The sequence below is a fragment of the Cydia amplana genome, chromosome 8 (assembly GCF_948474715.1).
Source record: "Cydia amplana chromosome 8, ilCydAmpl1.1, whole genome shotgun sequence".
Taxonomy (NCBI): Eukaryota; Metazoa; Arthropoda; class Insecta; order Lepidoptera; family Tortricidae; genus Cydia; species Cydia amplana.
The window spans coordinates 1,408,212-1,426,856 of NC_086076.1; the positions used below are offsets into that span (position 1 = coordinate 1,408,212).

The following is an 18,645-nucleotide window of genomic DNA, read 5'->3' on the forward strand; positions in this document are numbered from 1 at the left end:
ACAATTCCAGTAATTACAAATCCTTATAGCGCATAAATTGAGAAGATTGCATATGATCATGATAATTGCTTGATCTTAGAAATCACTTACTATTAGGTACCTACCTAGTCACCGTCAAATGTTACAGTTCTGCAAAGATATCTCCTGTATCCGTTTACAAATGAGGAGTGTCTTTTCAAAACGGCTTATTTTTGTATGGATTTCGTAGAGAAATAAGTCCTTTTGAAAAGACACTCCTCAAATAATCATCTTGCCGAAATTATAATATTTAATCCCCGATGCAAAAAGAGAGGAGAGTGCTATACGTTTGACGCCAATTTCCGTACCTCAAAAGGAAAAACGGAACCCTTAATAGGATCACTCGTACGTCTGTCTGTCTGTCCGATCATTCGTACGTATTTAGTACAGAAGTAGGCATGATTGTAGTAGGTGCATATATATTTTTAGGTACTAAGATGAGCAGAAATTGGCAGTTGATTCTCTGATTACAGACATCGGCACTTCCTCCGGAGTGTTACAATTGCAGGGTCGGATGATTGCTTAATAACAGTTGTATAGTCGCCATGAGATAGGTATATTAGATATATCAAGGTGCTCTAAAATACTTCGGCTACATTGTAACGCTTAGACAATAGATCGCGTGTTCCGATATTTGTTCTTAGCCGTCTGATCGCGATTGTATTTGGGTCAGCAGTATCAGCCCTTTATCGCCCACTGCTAAGCATAGGCCTCTCTTCGAGTACGCCATTTATCCCGGTCCTGAGCTAATCTCATCCAGAAGTGACCCGCAATCTTCCGAATATCGTCCACCCAACGAGCCAACGGACGCCAGGCACTCTTTTCGTATCATTTAGGTACTTATGCTGAAGCATGTTTAGTTTGCTTCTTTTTCGAGATTTGTACTGGACACATGTTCTGTTATCTTTATAGGAGCAAGGCGGTGGGAGAGTTCTATGTACTATACGAACACCTTTTTACAAGTAGATTCACTTTATCGAGGTTCCACTGCTCATATTACGCTCTGGAGATTTCGAGTATTTTGCCTTACCTTCGCCAGAAATAGAAAATAATAATAATAATAATTGAGCCTTTATACGTCCCACTGCTGGGCACAGGCCTCCTCTCATGCGCGAGAGGGCTCGGGCTATAGTCCCCACGCTATATAGCCCAATGCGGATTGGGGACTTCACATACGCCTTTGAATTTCTTCGCAGATGTATGTAGTACGATGTTTTCCTTCACCGAAAAGCTAGTGATAAATATCAAATGATATTTCGTACATAAGTTCCGAAAAAACGCCTACAAAATTTACGATGGCTAAGCAAGATGGCCATGCGATGGTTGAGAGCACGCACTATAGAATAGGCCGCGTGTAGATGCGTACGCACCATCACTGGCCCACTACCTTTGATGTGCGGACGAAGAACCGACACCGTGGCCATCCCATCGCCATCGCGTCGCGCTAATATAAGCCAACCGACACCCTCTCTACACGCTGGCCCATCTTAGTGGGCCAGTATGATGACCCACCGTGTAAAGGATGTCAATAACTCACCGCCTCAGCCAGCACGTCGCCGACCTTCTCGACCTTGAGGATGGTGATCTTGTCCTTGTCCAGTTCCTTGTATATCTCCACGACGCTGGCGTAGGGGCTGGGTAGCCCCGTAATCAGGATGTCAGGTTAAAGACCAGGTAATGAACTCACCGCCTCAGCCAGCACGTCGCCGACCTTCTCGACCTTGAGGATGGTGACCTTGTCCTTGTCCAGTTCCTTGTACATCTCCTCCACGACGCTGGCGTAGGGGCTGAGCCGCTCCGTGATCAGGATGTCAGGCTAAAGACCAGGTAATGAACTCACCGCCTCAGCCAGCACGTCGCCGACCTTCTCGACCTTGAGGATGGTGATCTTGTCCTTGTCCAGTTCCTTGTATATCTCCACGACGCTGGCGTAGGGGCTGGGTAGCCCCGTAATCATGATGTCAGGTTAAAGACCAGGTAATGAACTCACCGCCTCAGCCAGCACGTCGCCGACCTTCTCGACCTTGAGGATGGTGACCTTGTCCTTGTCCAGTTCCTTGTACATCTTCTCCACGACGCTGGCGTAGGGGCTGAGGAGCCCCGTGATGAGCAGGATGTCGGGCTGGCAGCCGCGGAGGACCAGGTCTTTGCGGCTGGAAAATATAAATGGTTTAGGACAAAAAAGAAAGAAAGGTCTTTGCTATCCTCATCAGGAAAACATCGGGCGAAGCTCAATGTTCAAGGCGTCTTCTAGTAACATCTCTGTGACATACGGACAGACGAAAGGACAAACGGACGGACAGACGGACTTGACGAAACTATAAGGGCGTCCGCTAGCTGGCGCAAGTCCAGAGGCGGTGAGCGGGTTAGCGAAAAATAGTATGAGCAATGCTAACTAGCGCGGACGCGTGCGACGGATTTTACCTACAATATAATTATGTCACCCGCGTGCGTTCGCCCGTTCCGTGCACCCGCGCCAGCTAGCGATAGGGTTGCCAGATGGTCAGGATTTGGCGGGATTCTCCCGATTTTTAGCATGTGTTCCCGATTCCCGACAAAGTGAAAATTGTCCCGAAAAACAGCTTCACGTTATCACGTTAAATAGTGAAAAAGGCGAAAAAATTGTAAAATCGGTAAAAAGTAAGATAAAATATGTAGGTACATGTGGCAAGGGCAGACTAAGAAATAAATTATTTACATATTTTTTTTATTATTGATACCTAATAAATAAGTATAAGTATGATAAATGATAATATAGGTAGATAATGAGAAGACATTTTTTTTGTTTGTTCAAGAATTTCAAGATCTCAAATAATTTATACTATTTTTATATAAAAACGTCAATGGGCAGACCAGCTAACGTAGCGCCAATAATGTAAAATATCGTTGTTTTTGATACAATTACTTTAATTTGAATGTTTTTTTTCCCGACTTAAGTCCCAAAATCCCGAAAAATTGATATGAATTCTCGATAATAGCGCCTTTCAATCTGGCAAAGCTAGCGAACGCTCTAGGTCTAAGAAATCCGTGTTTGCCATTTTGGCTACGGAACCCTAATAAAAATCTGTAAATCGGAAGAAAGAAGTTATTCCTTATATACTTACGTTGGCCGGAACGGGGGTTCTCTGTTTCCAAAATGGTTAAGTACAGCCATGAAACAAAATAAAGTACCTAGTTTTGTAAATGTTTTCGTCGTATTTTATCAAAGTCCGAAAACATCATACCTAGTGCTGTTGTAGGGCTTTGATCTCGGACTGTCTAGAACACAAAATGACTAGTGTAATATTTTGCCTATATCTCTTTTAGTCTACATCGCACACGGTCTAGAACACAAAATGACCACATATAAGTAGGTTAGGTTCGTTAGGTATCTTCAAATGGCCGAAGGCCAAACCGCACAGAAATAGGAGCCCCCGTGGACATCGCTAACGTAAAGATAAACCGACGAAATGTACGTAAATAAAGGTCTAAATAATTGTATAGTCATTTTGTGTTCTAGACCGTTTGCGATGTAAACTAAAAGGGATATAGGCAAAATATTACACTAGTCATTTTGTGTTCTAGACAGTCCGAGACCAACCCTGAGATAGGTGTCTGTTGTATAGCGCTGTCTCACCCTCTCACAAGTAAACTTACTTGATAAAGGCGCGCACATACTGCTTGATGTTGTGCGTGTTGAGGTTCCCGCGCAGGCGCGAGCGGTACTCTAGCAACATTCGTTCGCGTTCGGTCGCCTCGCAGGAGTCGCTCTGGATTTGCTGTTGGATGGAAACAGAGGTTTAACAACTTTTCAGTTTGTTTTAGGAAGAAGATTTTTTTTGACGCCGTTCAGGCAAAAAAAGGTAAAACGGGGTTTGTTGTTATCATTATCTGTCGGCGGCCGATCGGTATATCCGCCAGATCACGAAATTCCTAGGCATATCATCGTCTCGTTCTGAGTTGACGGAGCCCCGGTGCTCCTATGTCTGGATAGTTTGTCCTACGGGCATCTGAAGCAACCTAACGAATCGTATCCTTCCTGTCTATTGTTTAATGTGAACCGTCATAACATTACACACACAGGAACTTAACGATCGGCCGGATTCTCCGGATCTATCTGAATCTCTAAAGTCTTTTCTCCTATCTTTGCATTCCCTAATATTATTTGTCATAATGATCAATTGTCCTAACACTAAAAACCCTAATTTTGGTTTCCCTAATTATTGATTGCTTATCTTATCCTAATGTTATTAAGCATATTTTTCTTTTTTGCGAGGGTCGCAGTTCTAACCCTAACCTAACCGACTTTTGTGGCAGCAAGTTCTAAAACCTAACCATTTTTCAGAACCTTACATTATGGAAAATAATCGTTATGATATTGATCGTTAGGGCATGTGCCCATTAGGATAAACCAGTTAGGGCAAGTGACTTTAGGACAAACGTTGTTAGGGATTCAGAATGACACCCGATTCTCCGATCGGCCGCCAACATATACCTATATTTGAAAGTAAAATGATAAGGATTGCTTGAAAAAAGCCAGGGCAGACACACTGTATGTACTAATCATTTGTTTATGTCACGCATGTCTGGCGGACAAAAATGTCATGGCATAGGATTATAATATAAATGAAATATAAATAAAACTTGGAGTTAATTCAATACATACAACAACTCAATTAAATACATTCAAGTTTACTACAATGGAAAAGTTAAACACAACAAAGTGTCATTCTATGGAACTTACTAACTATGTAAACAAAAGTCACTAGTAAATTCATATTCTTTGACAGTTTCAATTATGGCGGTTTGTAAATAGTTAGCAAGTTCTATAGAATGACACTTTAGACTTTCAACGCGCAAGTTGTAGCGCATAGCAAACAAAAGTCAAATATCGAGTAAAAGTACAGGATGGCCCAAAAATCCGTTGACAATTTTTTTATGGTTTATTTTTACTTACACGTATTTTACAAAATGTCATTCAAAATGAAAACTACTAGTATTTAACAAAAAAAATGTGAACGGACTTTTGGGCCCTGTAGATAAATATATGATGCAAACAATATCAACAATGCATTTATTTGTTAGTAAGTTAGTAGTTATGTAAGCGACTAAATAGCAAATATCAGAATCTATTCTACATTGTACTTAACCCATGGAGCGCCCTAGTATCACACGTGTGATACTAACTCCATACTAATGTGACACTGACGCTCCACGGATTAATCAAGCCAGGCAAATACGAGTAAAAGAAAAATAAAAAGTCAGGTAAAAGCGTTTTTTGGTATTTTCTAAATGTATTGGCTATAGTACTTAATTTTAACATTAAAGCGTACCTATCTAATAGTCTGGTCTATTATAGTCTGTCAAAGGACTGTCGCAAAGGATTTCAAACATAGACAGAGATAATCATATATACTATCTTTGTCTTACACTAGTACTAGCACCCAAAAGAAAAGGATGAGAGTATATAGTTATCCTGGCAAATTAGTTTGACCAACTATTACTTATATGTATTAATGTAATTCACAAAAATAGACCTACTTCTTCTTCTCCCTCGCGTTGTCCCGGCATTTTAGCCACGGCTCATGGGAGCCTGAGGTCCGCTTGGCAACTAATCCCAGGAATTGGCGTAGGCACTAGTTTTTACGAAAGCGACTGCCATCTGACCTTCCAACCCAGAGGGTAAACTAGGCCTTATTGGGATTAGTCCGGTTTCCTCACGATGTTTTTCCTTCACCGAAAAGCGACTGGTAAATATCAAATGATATTTCGTACATAAGTTCCGGAAAACTCATTGGTACGAGCCGGGGTTCAAACCCGCGACCTCCGGATTGCAAGTCGCACGCTCTTACCGCTAGGCCACTAGCGCTTATATTCACAAAAATAGACCATCTCATGGAATTATTATACGGTCTCTCAGTCTGTATTCCGCGTTAGAACATAAAGTCACGTTTAACTAACATCCCATTTATCCTATCCACCGCTCCCATCATTAGTAGCGTTAGCAGAAAACAAGAGAAAAAGTACCTTGTAGCGATAGTCATAGAGCTCACTCTCTAAACTCACGTGTCCAAACTTGTGGTAGATGAGGAAGTCCTCCTCGGACTGCGAGATGTCCGTGCCTTTCCAGCGGGAGAACCGGGATCTGAAGGCATCGGCGACCGACGAGGTCGAGGCCGTACAGTTGACGAGGATGAGGCCTGGATTGATAAATAAATATTTAAGGTAGGTAAAGACATTTATTATCATAAAGACAATACATCACTGACATGAGAACATATTTAAAATACATATTTACATCTATTTTTTCGTCGTCGCAGCATAACAAAATTAAAATCTATAGGTAGGTACATATTTAGGGATAATTTTTAGACTAACGTAAGCAAAGCCAGTCTTCTTGTGCTTAACGTTGTCTCGGGTTTTTGCCACGACTCATGGGAGCCAGATGTGGCTAAGCAAAGTTATATATAAACTACGTTTTTAAAAAACATTTATTTTACTCGGAGAAATGTACCTAAGAGTCGGTGGGTGTGTGCGAGGCCGCAGCAACCGAACACGTTGGCCCCGGGGCCTTCACCGAGGCCCATAGCGTGGCGGACGCGGAGAAACTCTAAGACTGATAATCTCGCCTGGAGGGGAACTGTACCTAAGAACCAGCGGGAGTGCGCGAGGCCGCAGCGAGCGAGCACGTTGGCCCCGGCGCCTTCGCCGAGGCCTACAGCGTAGCGGACGTGGAGAAACCCTAAGACTCTGATCATCTCGCCTGGAGGGGAACTGTACCTAAGAGCCGGCGGGGGTGCGCGAGGCCGCAGCGAGCGAGCACGTTGGCCCCGGCGCCTTCACCGAGGCCTACAGCGTAGCGGACGTGGAGGAAGTCCAGGACCGTGATCAGGTCCTCGCCTAGCGTTTGGAGGGGAGGGAACTGGTAGCTGTGGAAGACATAGAAAACATTAGCGATTTGAAAAATCGAGTCAACTGAAAATAAATCAAAATTATAAGCAAGATTTTGTTGTCTGGGAATACAACTATGGATTTTACTCTTCCAAATCCTGAACTTGGTACAATTGGTTGGTTGGTTGTTCTTCGTTGAAGCGTTCCACGACTTTCAACTCCCAGTATGAACCTATTGAGACTCGGACATATAGAGTGCCTCAACTCTGAACTCTACGAAGTTCAGGGGCACTACACCACTTTGAACTCTAAGCGTGAAGGGGTAAGGTTGAAGTCACAAGTCGTGCAGGTCGGGCGAGTTCTCCTCGAGTCCTGGTACGTCCACGTGTATGAAACAGGAGCGTTCTTTTATCTCGGTCATGGCCGGCATGCTCACGAATACCAGGCGAGTAGCACTCGAGTTTAAACTTTAAGTGTGAAGGGGTACGGTTGAACTCACGAGTCAGGCAGATCAGGCGAGTTTTCTTCGAGTCCTGGTACGTCCACGTGTATGAAACAGGAGCGTTCTTTTATCTCGGTCATGGCCGGCATGCTCACGAATACCAGGCGAGTAGCACTCGAGTTTAAACTTTAAGTGTGAAGGGGTACGGTTGAACTCACGAGTCAGGCAGATCAGGCGAGTTTTCTTCGTGTCCTGGTACGTCCACGTGTATGAAACAGGAGCGTTCTTTTATCTCGGTCATGGCCGGCAAGCCCACGAAGTCCACCATGGACGAGTCTGGAACAGTGCCAAAGGTAAATTGTTATAATAATTTCATAACGTCTATACTATATACTATATTACGTCCTACTGCTGGGAGTGCTGGGTACAGTCAAATAAATTAATTTCCGTACCATTTCGTACCTTGTCACAGTGACAATCAATATGAAAGTCGCTAGGGACTGAGGTTGGGCCGCACAGGCTTTCTCTGCTACTCGAGAGGGCAATAATATCTTCACGCTGATTTTTTCGCAGATACGCATTTTTTTTATCTTAGGTCAGGTAAGGTAAGAGAAACACCGGGATAAGGGAAGCTCTTGTAGGGAATCATCATAGGTACCTACTGATTCTCTTAGATACCCTCGAACAAATAATACCCTATCTAACAGTTTTGAATGATTCATGGTTAGTTTTACTAGACTTAATTATATCGACCGGGATATGAACCGTGATTACCTTTTGTATTGTTTTTGAGCTCCGATATTTCGACGCAGTTACATGCGTCTTGTTCACGGGTAACGGGGTGTTGTTATCGGGAGCTCAAAAACAATACAAAAGGCAATCACGGTTCATATCCCGGTCGATATAAGTCTAGTGAATACCCTACCTGTTTCTCTTAAATACCCTTTGGTAGTTAGCCACTAAAGTTGTGATACTCACGGTTGGTTCCAAGATCGTGGACTGTGAGAAACACACATCGCTTGTCCTGCTGGCTTAAGTCACCCTGGAAACATACGAAATAAATATAAACAGTAATAACAAATAAAACATAGTAAGTAACTAACTACTAAAGATTAATTTTATTTAGGTCAATTTGACCGGCATACAAGAAACCTTATGCCGTGGCCACACTAACGGGAAACGCCGGGTAACGCCATTGATTATCGCAATAGGATTAAAGTTTCAATAATCCCAGTGTGTCCCCGATAATTATCGGTCCAGTGTGTCCCCGATAATTATCATTGAAACTTTTCATACGCGGCCACACTTGGGATCAGGAAAAGTGTCAATTATCGCGATAATCAACGGCGTTTCCCGTCGTTTCCCGTTAGTGTGGCCCCGGTATTAGGAATACCGTCGTATGGCAAGAACGCTCGTATTCGTATACGTATGTATCAGTGTTGGCCGAAAGTTAATGCGAATTGAAAATGTTGGCCATTAACCATTATAAATTGAACCTTAAACCGTATCGGACGATTATAGTTTACGATTCAATTTATAATGGTTAATGGCCAGCATTTTCAATTTGCATTAACTTTCGGCCAACACTGGTATGTATGGCGCTCAGACGCAGTCAGAGAGAAAGAGCTATACCTCCTTCTGGCCTGTCGACCTTCTGTAAGATGCAAGTAGCAAGTGTATATGTACAAATGCAAGAGTTACAAGCAACGAAAGAGCTTGTAGACGGTATTACCTGATTGACTCCACATATTGACGTTACCAAATTATAATAAGGAGCAGCAGACCATAACTTACGATCTAGGGTCGTTATAAGTTAAAGTTAGACCAAGAAAAGAGCTACGGAGTCTACAAACGGTTTTCCGAGCAATTTTCTCGTGAGGCCAAATTGATGTCTTCCCGTCGCTACACGTGCGATATCGGCTGGATACAGCTAGACGCTATAGCCTGTTCATAAAATGTATGTCTTTTAACTAGGTACAGTCACGCTCTGAGATTGTTAAGCCATTTAGGGTCTTAGCTAAAGTGGTTGATCAATACTAACGCTAAGAAAAGTCCAATTTAGCTAGAACCCTAAATGACTCAACAATCACGGAGCGTGACTGTACTAGTACCTAAAATATGATGTGGTTCTTCAATTACATATTATCCATAATTCGTGATGTTGAATACGAGGCACAACCTACGGAATAATTTTAGCCTGTGTGGACCTAACCTTATAATGGAATTCAATTGTTTTAGAACAAAAATTTATGATGTAAGTAGGTGTAGCTATGTATTACGCTCCGCGATTGTTACGCAATTTAGGGTCCAAGCTAAATTGGTTGTTTCATACTTACGCTATGATATGTCCAATATAGCTAGATCCCTAAATGGCGTAACAATCACGGATTGTGACTGTACATTGTTGCAAAACTGAGTCAGTTTGTTGGCGAAAAGTGCGCTAGCATGTCGTCTACATAATTTAGCAAGCCTACTTTCAACGTACCTGGGAATGCTTCGGAATGATTCCCTGTTTTGCAGCATGAGGAAATATATTTCAATAAAATATGTACTTTATAATTAGAATTAGAGCTTCGCGAGGTATTAGCGCTTTGCGGGATTACATTTCTATTGGTAAACTTGCAACAATTTGCAACTAACTTTTTTCCAGGCGCCTGGTCGCATAAAAAACCCGTAGCCATAGAAGGTAGGATTCTATAGAAGTGATATACGCGTGCCTCCGTGAGGGACAAAACATAGGCAACGCGACACTATGATTGGTCGAATTTATTTGTTGCCCACCATAACCCATACTAATTTATGGTGGGGAATAAAAAAATGTGAGACTGTGACAAGGACAAACAATAATGGTGCTTTCGCTGCTACTCCTACTGAAAGATACATAAGACTATCCCCTTCGCTCATTTCCCCACCATTTTAAATACTAGATTCATGCCCGTAGCACCCCGTAGTACATATGGGAACACGTTACTTAACACGCTTTCTTATTCGCCGCTTCCACATATCTGATAGCTACTATAAACAGCCTTGGACGTAAACTAAGTACTAAAAACTTCCAAAGCACCAAAAGTCTGAATTGATCGAGTATTAATATAGAACGGCCATAACTGAAAGGCCGGCCTTCAGCATAGTGGAATTATTATTTATGGCTCTTTCATCGACGTTCTCTGGATACAACTGGTTTCAACCAGGTGCATACGTCTGAACGATATGTATTATGAAATATATTAGAGTCCAACTGAATAGTTGGACTCTAACAAATAAATGCCACGCATGCATTATCTTTGAGAATTCAAAGTGTGATCCGCGAACCCCTAGGACTCCGCGAAGCCTCTGTGGGGGCTCCGCGAGAAAAGGCGAAAACAAATCAATTGAACCAGCTCTCTTAATCTCTGGTCCACAGTTAATTTGTCAAACGAAAAGTTTTAATTTGGGGTTCCGTCAAATATTTTGCTTTCTAAAAGGGTTCCGTCGCCAAAAAAGTTTGAGAACCGCTGTGTTAGACCAACCATCGAAGTGGCAATATTGTGGGCAATATGTACCTAACAATGTCAACTGAATAGTAAATTTACTTATTTAAGGGAACGTCATTATAAACGTCATATTTTCTCGATATATTTCGTGGACGTCTCGTTCGAATCAACGTACATTTCTAAGGATGGTATTCCGTCTGCCCAATATCTTGGTCCAATGTGTATTTTGCGTCTCACATTTTGCTTAGTGAGAGACTGAGATGCAATGCCAATTGGACAAATAAATTGGACAGGTGGAATACCAACCTTGAAACACAAAACATAGCCAAGTATAGAAGTTGACATTTTCATTTCCCGCCCAAACGAGCAAGATGGCGGCTAATGGGCAGCTCGCGGCGTCGCGGGACCGATTACGTGCCGTTTCAATTATCTGCCGAAACTGTGTGTTACAACACTGTTTGTCTACTCGTCGACTGCAATGCTTGAATTAAGACTTCGTATACCAAAGTGAAATCGCATACTTTTTCCACTATGGGACCCCAACTATAACATTCATTTTGATACAGTTTAGTCAACTATAATATTCATTTCGATACAGTTTAGTCAACTATAATATTCATTTCGATACAGTTTAGTCAACTATAATGAAATTGACCAATCGAAAGCGCGGAGCAAGTACCATATGAGTTACGAGAAGGTGTCGTTGACCAACCGGCCGGGGGCGCGGGGTGCGGGGGCCGGGTCGCGTACGAGTATGAAGGTATCGCGGCGGCTCGCGCATCTTGGCTGTATACTTTTGGTTTTTTTTACCTACATACATATATGATTCTTCTACTAGTTTTAAGTATTTTTTTTGTTGACTCGTAGAAAAAGTATTGTATACAATAGTGATATAATCAAGCTTTTCAATCTCGTACCTTACTTAGGCAACTCAGCAAGCTTCGTTGCCTAAACACGGTACTCGTCTGAAAAGCTCTCCATTATATCACGATTGTATAAAATACTATTACAAGATTTATTTAGTATTTATAGCTACACGTACATGTTTGCCAGCCATCACCTAGTCGGAAATGGGCTTTTTCTTCCCTGCTAGGAGGGATCACGATAAATACCTAACGAAAGTTTCCGAGAAAATACTATGGAAAACAATTATGCACTACATCTGTACAACACCGACATTGGCAAATTCGCCCTGTTCAATTTTCCAGGCAATAATCACTAGAAAAAAACCGGCCAAGTGCGAGTCGGACTCGCGCACGGAGGGTTCCGCACCATCAACAAAAAATAGAGCAAAACAAGCAAAAAAACGGTCACCCATCCAAGTACTGACCCCGCCCGACGTTGCTTAACTTCGGTCAAAAATCACGTTTGTTGTATGGGAGCCCCACTTAAATCTTTATTTTATTCTGTTTTTAGTATTTGTTGTTATAGCGGCAACAAAAATACATCATCTGTGAAAATTTCAACTGTCTAGCTATCACGGTTCGTGAGATACAGCCTGGTGACAGACGGACGGACGGACGGACGGACAGCGGAGTCTTAGTAATAGGGTCCGGTTTTTACCCTTTGGGTACGGAACCCTAAAAAAAGTGAAACTTACCTGAACGTGAACATGTATATCACCACTCCTGTCCGTACTGACGACATATTTCTGAAACAATAGAGATCGTATTTGAAAATATGTTTTTCGAGTAGGTATACCTACTAAGATAGATATCCAGCGATATCGTTTTTACACGACTGCCCCAAAAAAGTAGTGTATTGTTAACTATGAGTATACTATGACAGGCGATGTTTTCACGACACGATTTTTCAGCACAATAAATTTTTATTTAGTAATCGTGTACCCAGTCTTGAGGAAAGCGAATTAAAAAGACATAACCAACAGGCTGATACTAAGAAAGGAAAAGTTCCTTGCAAGTGAATTAAAGGCGCATATGGTGGGAATATTCACTGTCCTCGGGTGAAGTTTCGGTAGCTCAGTTGTCAGAGCGATGGGCTAGTGATCCAGAGTCGCAAGTTCGAGTCTCACCCGAGACAGAATTTTACGCATGCAGACGTTTCTAACACAAAATGTATTTACTTGCAAGTTCTCTCGTATTTACAATATTAGTATGGATAAATAAAGATTACCTATTAATATGTTCGCGGTTAGAACGTAAGCCGATTGCCAGTATTGCCACCATACCCATACTAACAAGATTACGGACGAATATAGGACATGCGGTCATCGCGTTGATTGGACGTTGTTTACTATTTTTTTAAGTCTGATTGGGTTAAGGTTGTCAGGAAGAGATCACTTTTAGTGATAAGACGTAAAAAAATGTCCCCAATCTGGAATGATTAGCGTAGATTTTATAACCAAAGACCGTTGTACTTTGTAAACCTTCCTCAAGAATCCTATTGATAGGTGTAAACCGCATGAAAATCCGTTTAGTAGTTTTCGAGTTTATCGCGAACATACATCTATAGACACAAACAGACAAGTTTTATAAAATATAAGGTGTACCTAATGAAATGGTGTAGGTAAGGTGTAGTTTTAGAAAACACTAGCGACCCGCCCCGGCTTCGCACGGGTTAAGGTGGTTCGACTAGGTTACTCAAAGCTTAACCCTCGCTAGATGGTGCCACTTTCGCAAAATTTCATGTTTAATTTTTTTATGGAATGGTCTTGGTATTTGTATACTTAAAACTATGTTTAGCGAACTCTTTAAGTAAATATTGAACGATTAATATAAACATTGAATACTTCATTGTGCAAAAACCACCCTTTAAAGTCGACGGAGTGTTGCTGTCATGCTTTTTCCTACTATAACTCACACATGCAAGCAGTGTTTCCGTGATGCTTATAGTAGACAATTTCACACAACGTAAGTATACTGCAATAGCGTTACGGTATGTTCGTGGAAATACGTGCAAGAGGATTGGGGTTCAAGACTGGTGCGAGTAGGTAATTTCTTTTTGTTTATTTTTGTCCTTTTTGTGTTATCTTACCTTTAAACGAGCAATTATTATATATATATTTATTTATATATTTGGATGATATCAGAAACGGCTCTAACGATTTCGATGAAATTTGCTATAAGGGGTTTGATCTCTTAGCTAGGTCTGATCTGTGAAAAAACGCGCATTTTTGGGTTTTTATATATTTTCTGAGCTTTGGTCGGTCTCCCAGATATTCAATCTCTTCTTCCTCGCATGGGGTCCGCTTGGCAACTAATCCCAGAATTGGCATGGGCACTAGTTTTTACGAAAGCGACTGCCCTGACCTTCCAACCCAGAAAGTAAACTTATTGGGATTAGTCCGGTTTCCTCACATTGGTTTCTTTCACCGAAAAATAGGTATCGGTATATAAATAGGTTCCGGTAAATAGGTATCAAATGATATTTCGTACAAAAGTTCCGAAAAATCATTGGTACGACGGTACGAGCCGGGGTTAGAACCCGCGACCTCCGGATTGCAAGTCGCACGCTCTTTCCGCTAGGCCACCAGCGCTTCCCCCAGATATTCAGTATCATCATCATCACTATCACTACATAGTATAAAACAAAGTCGCTTTTCTGTCTGTCTGTCTGTATGCTTAGATCTTTAAAAGTACGCAACGGATTTTGATGCGGTTTTTTTTAATAGATAGAGTGATTCAAGAGGAAGGTTTATGTATAATTGGTTAACCCGTGCGAAGCCGGGGCGGGTAGCTATTATCAATAAATTACATTATCAACGTTTTCAAAAAAAAAATCAATACCTGATTTTCACAGATTATGATCTTTTTGGGTTCTTCCAACTCAGAATCACTAGCATATTCTTGTTGAATCCTGAAGCTAATATAAAAACTATGTCCCAAATATTTGTATAGAAGTTTTAGTTTCCGCTACGTCACGCAGGCTGGGAAACATTTTTGATACTAAAACCTGACGTGATGACCGACATTTTAGGATATCTTTTTATGCTAGGATGGAAAATACCTACTGACGATTCTTAGTAGAAAAGCCCAAGGAAGTCCAGTTTGTAAGTGTCAGGTATCAGTTTTTTTTAAAGCGCTAATAGTTTGTTCTACAAGTAAAGCAATCCCTTACTGCCCAGCCTCTAATAAAGTAGTAGGTAATTGTAAAATAAAATAAAAGGAAATCTTTTTTTTTTTAATTCAAGTACCTACAGTACATTTTTTTATATTTGTTATCCGTAGTAGTTCCTGTACCTGAAAGAAATATAATATCATGAATCATGATAGAAAAAAATATTAGGAAGAAAGATGATGCAACAATATGGATTCTAATAAAGTTATAATCAAGTTATAATTTACATACCTGGTAGTAACTAGTAATAATTGTGTTTTTCATTCATAGACAAAATTCAATTATTTTCAACCACAGGAAATTTTATACATTTCTTTTTTATTGCTGTGAGGATGTCCTGATTGTAAAAATCAAAAAGATTAGGTAGAGTATAATTTCTAATTATCTTTGTAAAAATTAAACGAATACGCTTAGCCCATACTTAATCCATCGATTTTTGAAAATAAGAAAAATTAAATAAAAATAAAAAACACAACACGAAATTTAGGTGTAAAAAAAAATACAAAAAGTTATGTCCCAGCATACAATGACTGGGGTTTGAACCGGGAACCTTCCGTTTGTAAGCAAAAAAGCGACTGTTTACAAAACGCGCCATGATAGTTCTTAGCTAAGCTGACGAACTTCGGGTACTTATTCAACAAAATCGGGTAGTGCAACAAAATTGCGCTAAACATGACGGCACTTCAAATTCGCGCCGTGGTCAGCCCGGCAACGTCGGAAATGGTATGGCAACGTCGCAAATGTATCCGTACACGACATTTGTGACGCACACATACGTAAAATTGATGAAAAGTTAACTATGATTTTTGCATGATTTCTGTATGAAACATTGTTTTCCTATTCATTTAGCAAAAATGAATATTCGAAAGAAGATAAATGCGGAAATATTTATGTAGTAATAGTGTGTAGTTACTTAATGAAAGTCGATTGAATTTTGTATGAAAATCGAACCACCTTAACAAATGATACATAAACCTTCCTCTTGAATCACTCTATTTATTAAAAATCAGTTGCGTAGTTTTAAAGATCTAAGCATACATCCGGACAGACAGCGGGAAGCGACTTTGTTTCATACTATGTAGTGATAACGCCCCCTAAAGCTTTGGTTTCCTCCGAAAGCGCTGCCGTCATATAGCGGCCGTCTCCATACAAATAATACGACGTCCATATTTAGCCGTATTATTTAGTATGGAGACGGCCGCTATATGACGGCACCGCTATCCTAGGAAAACCGATCTTAAGGGCCCTATTCAGTTTAACAATCTAGGTCTCTATTTGCGAAACCCGAAAAAACAAAATGTAAACAACAACGCGCTCCGGAATTTCGATCAAGCTTGGCCTTCATCGCGCCAATTGATCTGACAATCAACATGACTGACACGTAAACAAGATGTACACCAACACACCTATTGTGGACCTTATGTCTTCCCAATAAGGCTTACAAATGATCAGTTAACAGTACAGACGTAGACGCCATCAGATCGAAGCGGGCGAGGTACTCAAACATATCTGAACACGCACTATTAACGCTTGACAATAGAGGCGTGTTCAGATATTTGTGAACACTTGGCCGCGCAGATATATCTGATGGCGACTGTACCCCAACGGCCCCTACGCCCACTCTACGTCCATTCTGAACGGAGATGCACTATTATAGCTATTAAATATTGTAAGGGGGTCTTAAATCATTGGGCTATATTTAGCAATGTAACTTCAACACAGGTAGAATACAGGCGGGTCAGAGTTTAAAAAAAAACCGGCCAAGTGCGAGTCGGACTTGCGCACGGAGGGTTCCGCACCATTAACAAAAAATAGAGCAAAAAAATCGTGTTTGTTGTATGGGAGCCCCCCTTAAATATTTATTTTATTTTATTTTTAGTATTTGTTGTTATAGCGGCAACAGAGATACATCATTTGTGAAAATTTCAACTGTCTAGCTATCGCAGTTCATGAGATACAGCCTGGTGACAGACGAACGGACGGACGGACCGACAGCGGAGTCTTAGTAATAGGGTCCCGTTTTTTACCCTTTGGGTACGGAACCCTAAAAAAGTGTGTTATAGGAGTAACAATTAGTTAAAAGCTTGGTGCATACAATTAAGTAATTCATAGAGCATAAGTTAGAGCATGTTATGATAGTTCGACGACTGGTCTGGCCTAGTGGGCAGTGATTATTAGTGACCCTGCCTGTTAAGCCGCGGTCCTGGGTTCGAATCCTGGTAAGGGCATTTATTTGTGCGATTAACACAGATATTTGTTCCTGAGTCTTGGGTGTTTTTACTATGTATTTGTATATTATATATATATATATATATATATATATATATATATATATCGTAGTCTGAGTACCCACAACACAACAAAAGCCTTCTTGAGCTTACTGTGGGACTTACCTAGTCAATCTGTGTAAGAATGTCCCGTCATATTAATTAATTTATTATTTATGTCATTTTGTCTCGCAGTAGGTAAAATCAAATTTTGCGCACTGTTTTTCAGCAACGAAGTATTCTCGTTCGAGCTGATAAGGTGAAAACGAATATTTCGTACCTAAGAGAAATTGTTACGATATGCTTTTTGCAAACGGTCCAAGTTCAAACGGCGATGTTTACAGTCCACAGAAATAGCTCCAGTCCAGTCCTACTTATTTGCTACCACCGACATAGTTAACTGCATGTTCAAATTTAAGTCTTATTGCAACGAGATAAAGTCTACCATGGCCAAGTTATAATTGCAATCAGCACTAATGGCTTCGGGATAATGGTTTTAGAAAACCTCAATTAGTAAACCTAGTCAGAAGTTTGGTCGGAAAGAGTACGTGGACGAAGTGTGTCCAAATAAAAAATGAATAAGAAGAAGAGTTGTAATAGTTATTTTCGATACAAGTGCGAAAAAGAGGAAATTCGAAACGAACGGCGATAAATGAAAACACGACCGAAGGGAGTGTTTTAAATCGACACGAGTTGCGAATTACCTATTCGCACGCGTATCGAACAACGTTTTACAGTACATATGGCACTTTAACGTTTCGACATACGCACGAAAAGTGCTTTTTTACGCACTAGTGCGGAAAAGTAGCCCCGTAGTACCGTAATGATTAATTTGATCTTATACCTTCCGAGGTGAGAATGGAATTATCGTCCTTATTATTAACAACTCTAGCAATAGAAACGGTTATTTACAAACAACTTGAATTATAAGCTCCGGATACCACAATTAGTGTTTAACATTATAATAACAACAAATCGTGTTTAATTTAACGGCCGATGTACTACAGAGCCCGTACCATCAGTCACTGACAGTGTCAAAACGGACATATACTCTATCGAGAACATATTTTACTTTACAAATACAAATACAAATGCATTTATTTCATTACTTTTTAGGGTTCCGTAGCCAAGTGGCAAAAAACGGAACCCTTATAGATTCGTCATGTCTGTCTGTCTGTCTGTCTGTCTGTCCGTCTGTCTGTCCGTCCGTATGTCACAGCCACTTTTCTCCGAAACTATAAGAACTATACTGTTGAAACTTGGTAAGTAGATGTATTCTGTGAACCGCATTAAGATTTTCACACAAAAATAGAAAAAAAACAATAAATTTTTGGGGTTCCCCATACTTCGAACTGAAACTCAAAAAATTTTTTTTCATCAAACCCATCCGTGTGGGGCATCTATGGATAGGTCTTCAAAAATGATATTGAGGTATCTAATATCATTTTTTTTCTAAACTGAATAGTTTGCGCGAGAGACACTTCCAAAGTGATAAAAT

The 18,645-nt window shown here is 40.7% G+C and overlaps 1 protein-coding gene across 1 annotated transcript in view; it reads right to left on the reverse strand.

Moving 5' to 3' along the window:
- LOC134649990 (uncharacterized protein ZK1073.1) overlaps positions 1–18,645 on the reverse strand; it is a 47,866-nt gene that overhangs the window by 6,224 nt on the left and 22,997 nt on the right. The window contains exons 2-8 of the mRNA XM_063504806.1: positions 12,404–12,454; positions 8,309–8,372; positions 7,549–7,666; positions 6,778–6,926; positions 6,064–6,197; positions 3,655–3,776; positions 2,009–2,171 (exon numbers count right to left, since the gene is read on the reverse strand). Coding sequence (XP_063360876.1) covers positions 2,009–2,171; positions 3,655–3,776; positions 6,064–6,197; positions 6,778–6,926; positions 7,549–7,666; positions 8,309–8,372; positions 12,404–12,454 — 801 coding nt within the window. The remainder of the gene's footprint in view (positions 1–2,008; positions 2,172–3,654; positions 3,777–6,063; positions 6,198–6,777; positions 6,927–7,548; positions 7,667–8,308; positions 8,373–12,403; positions 12,455–18,645) is intronic.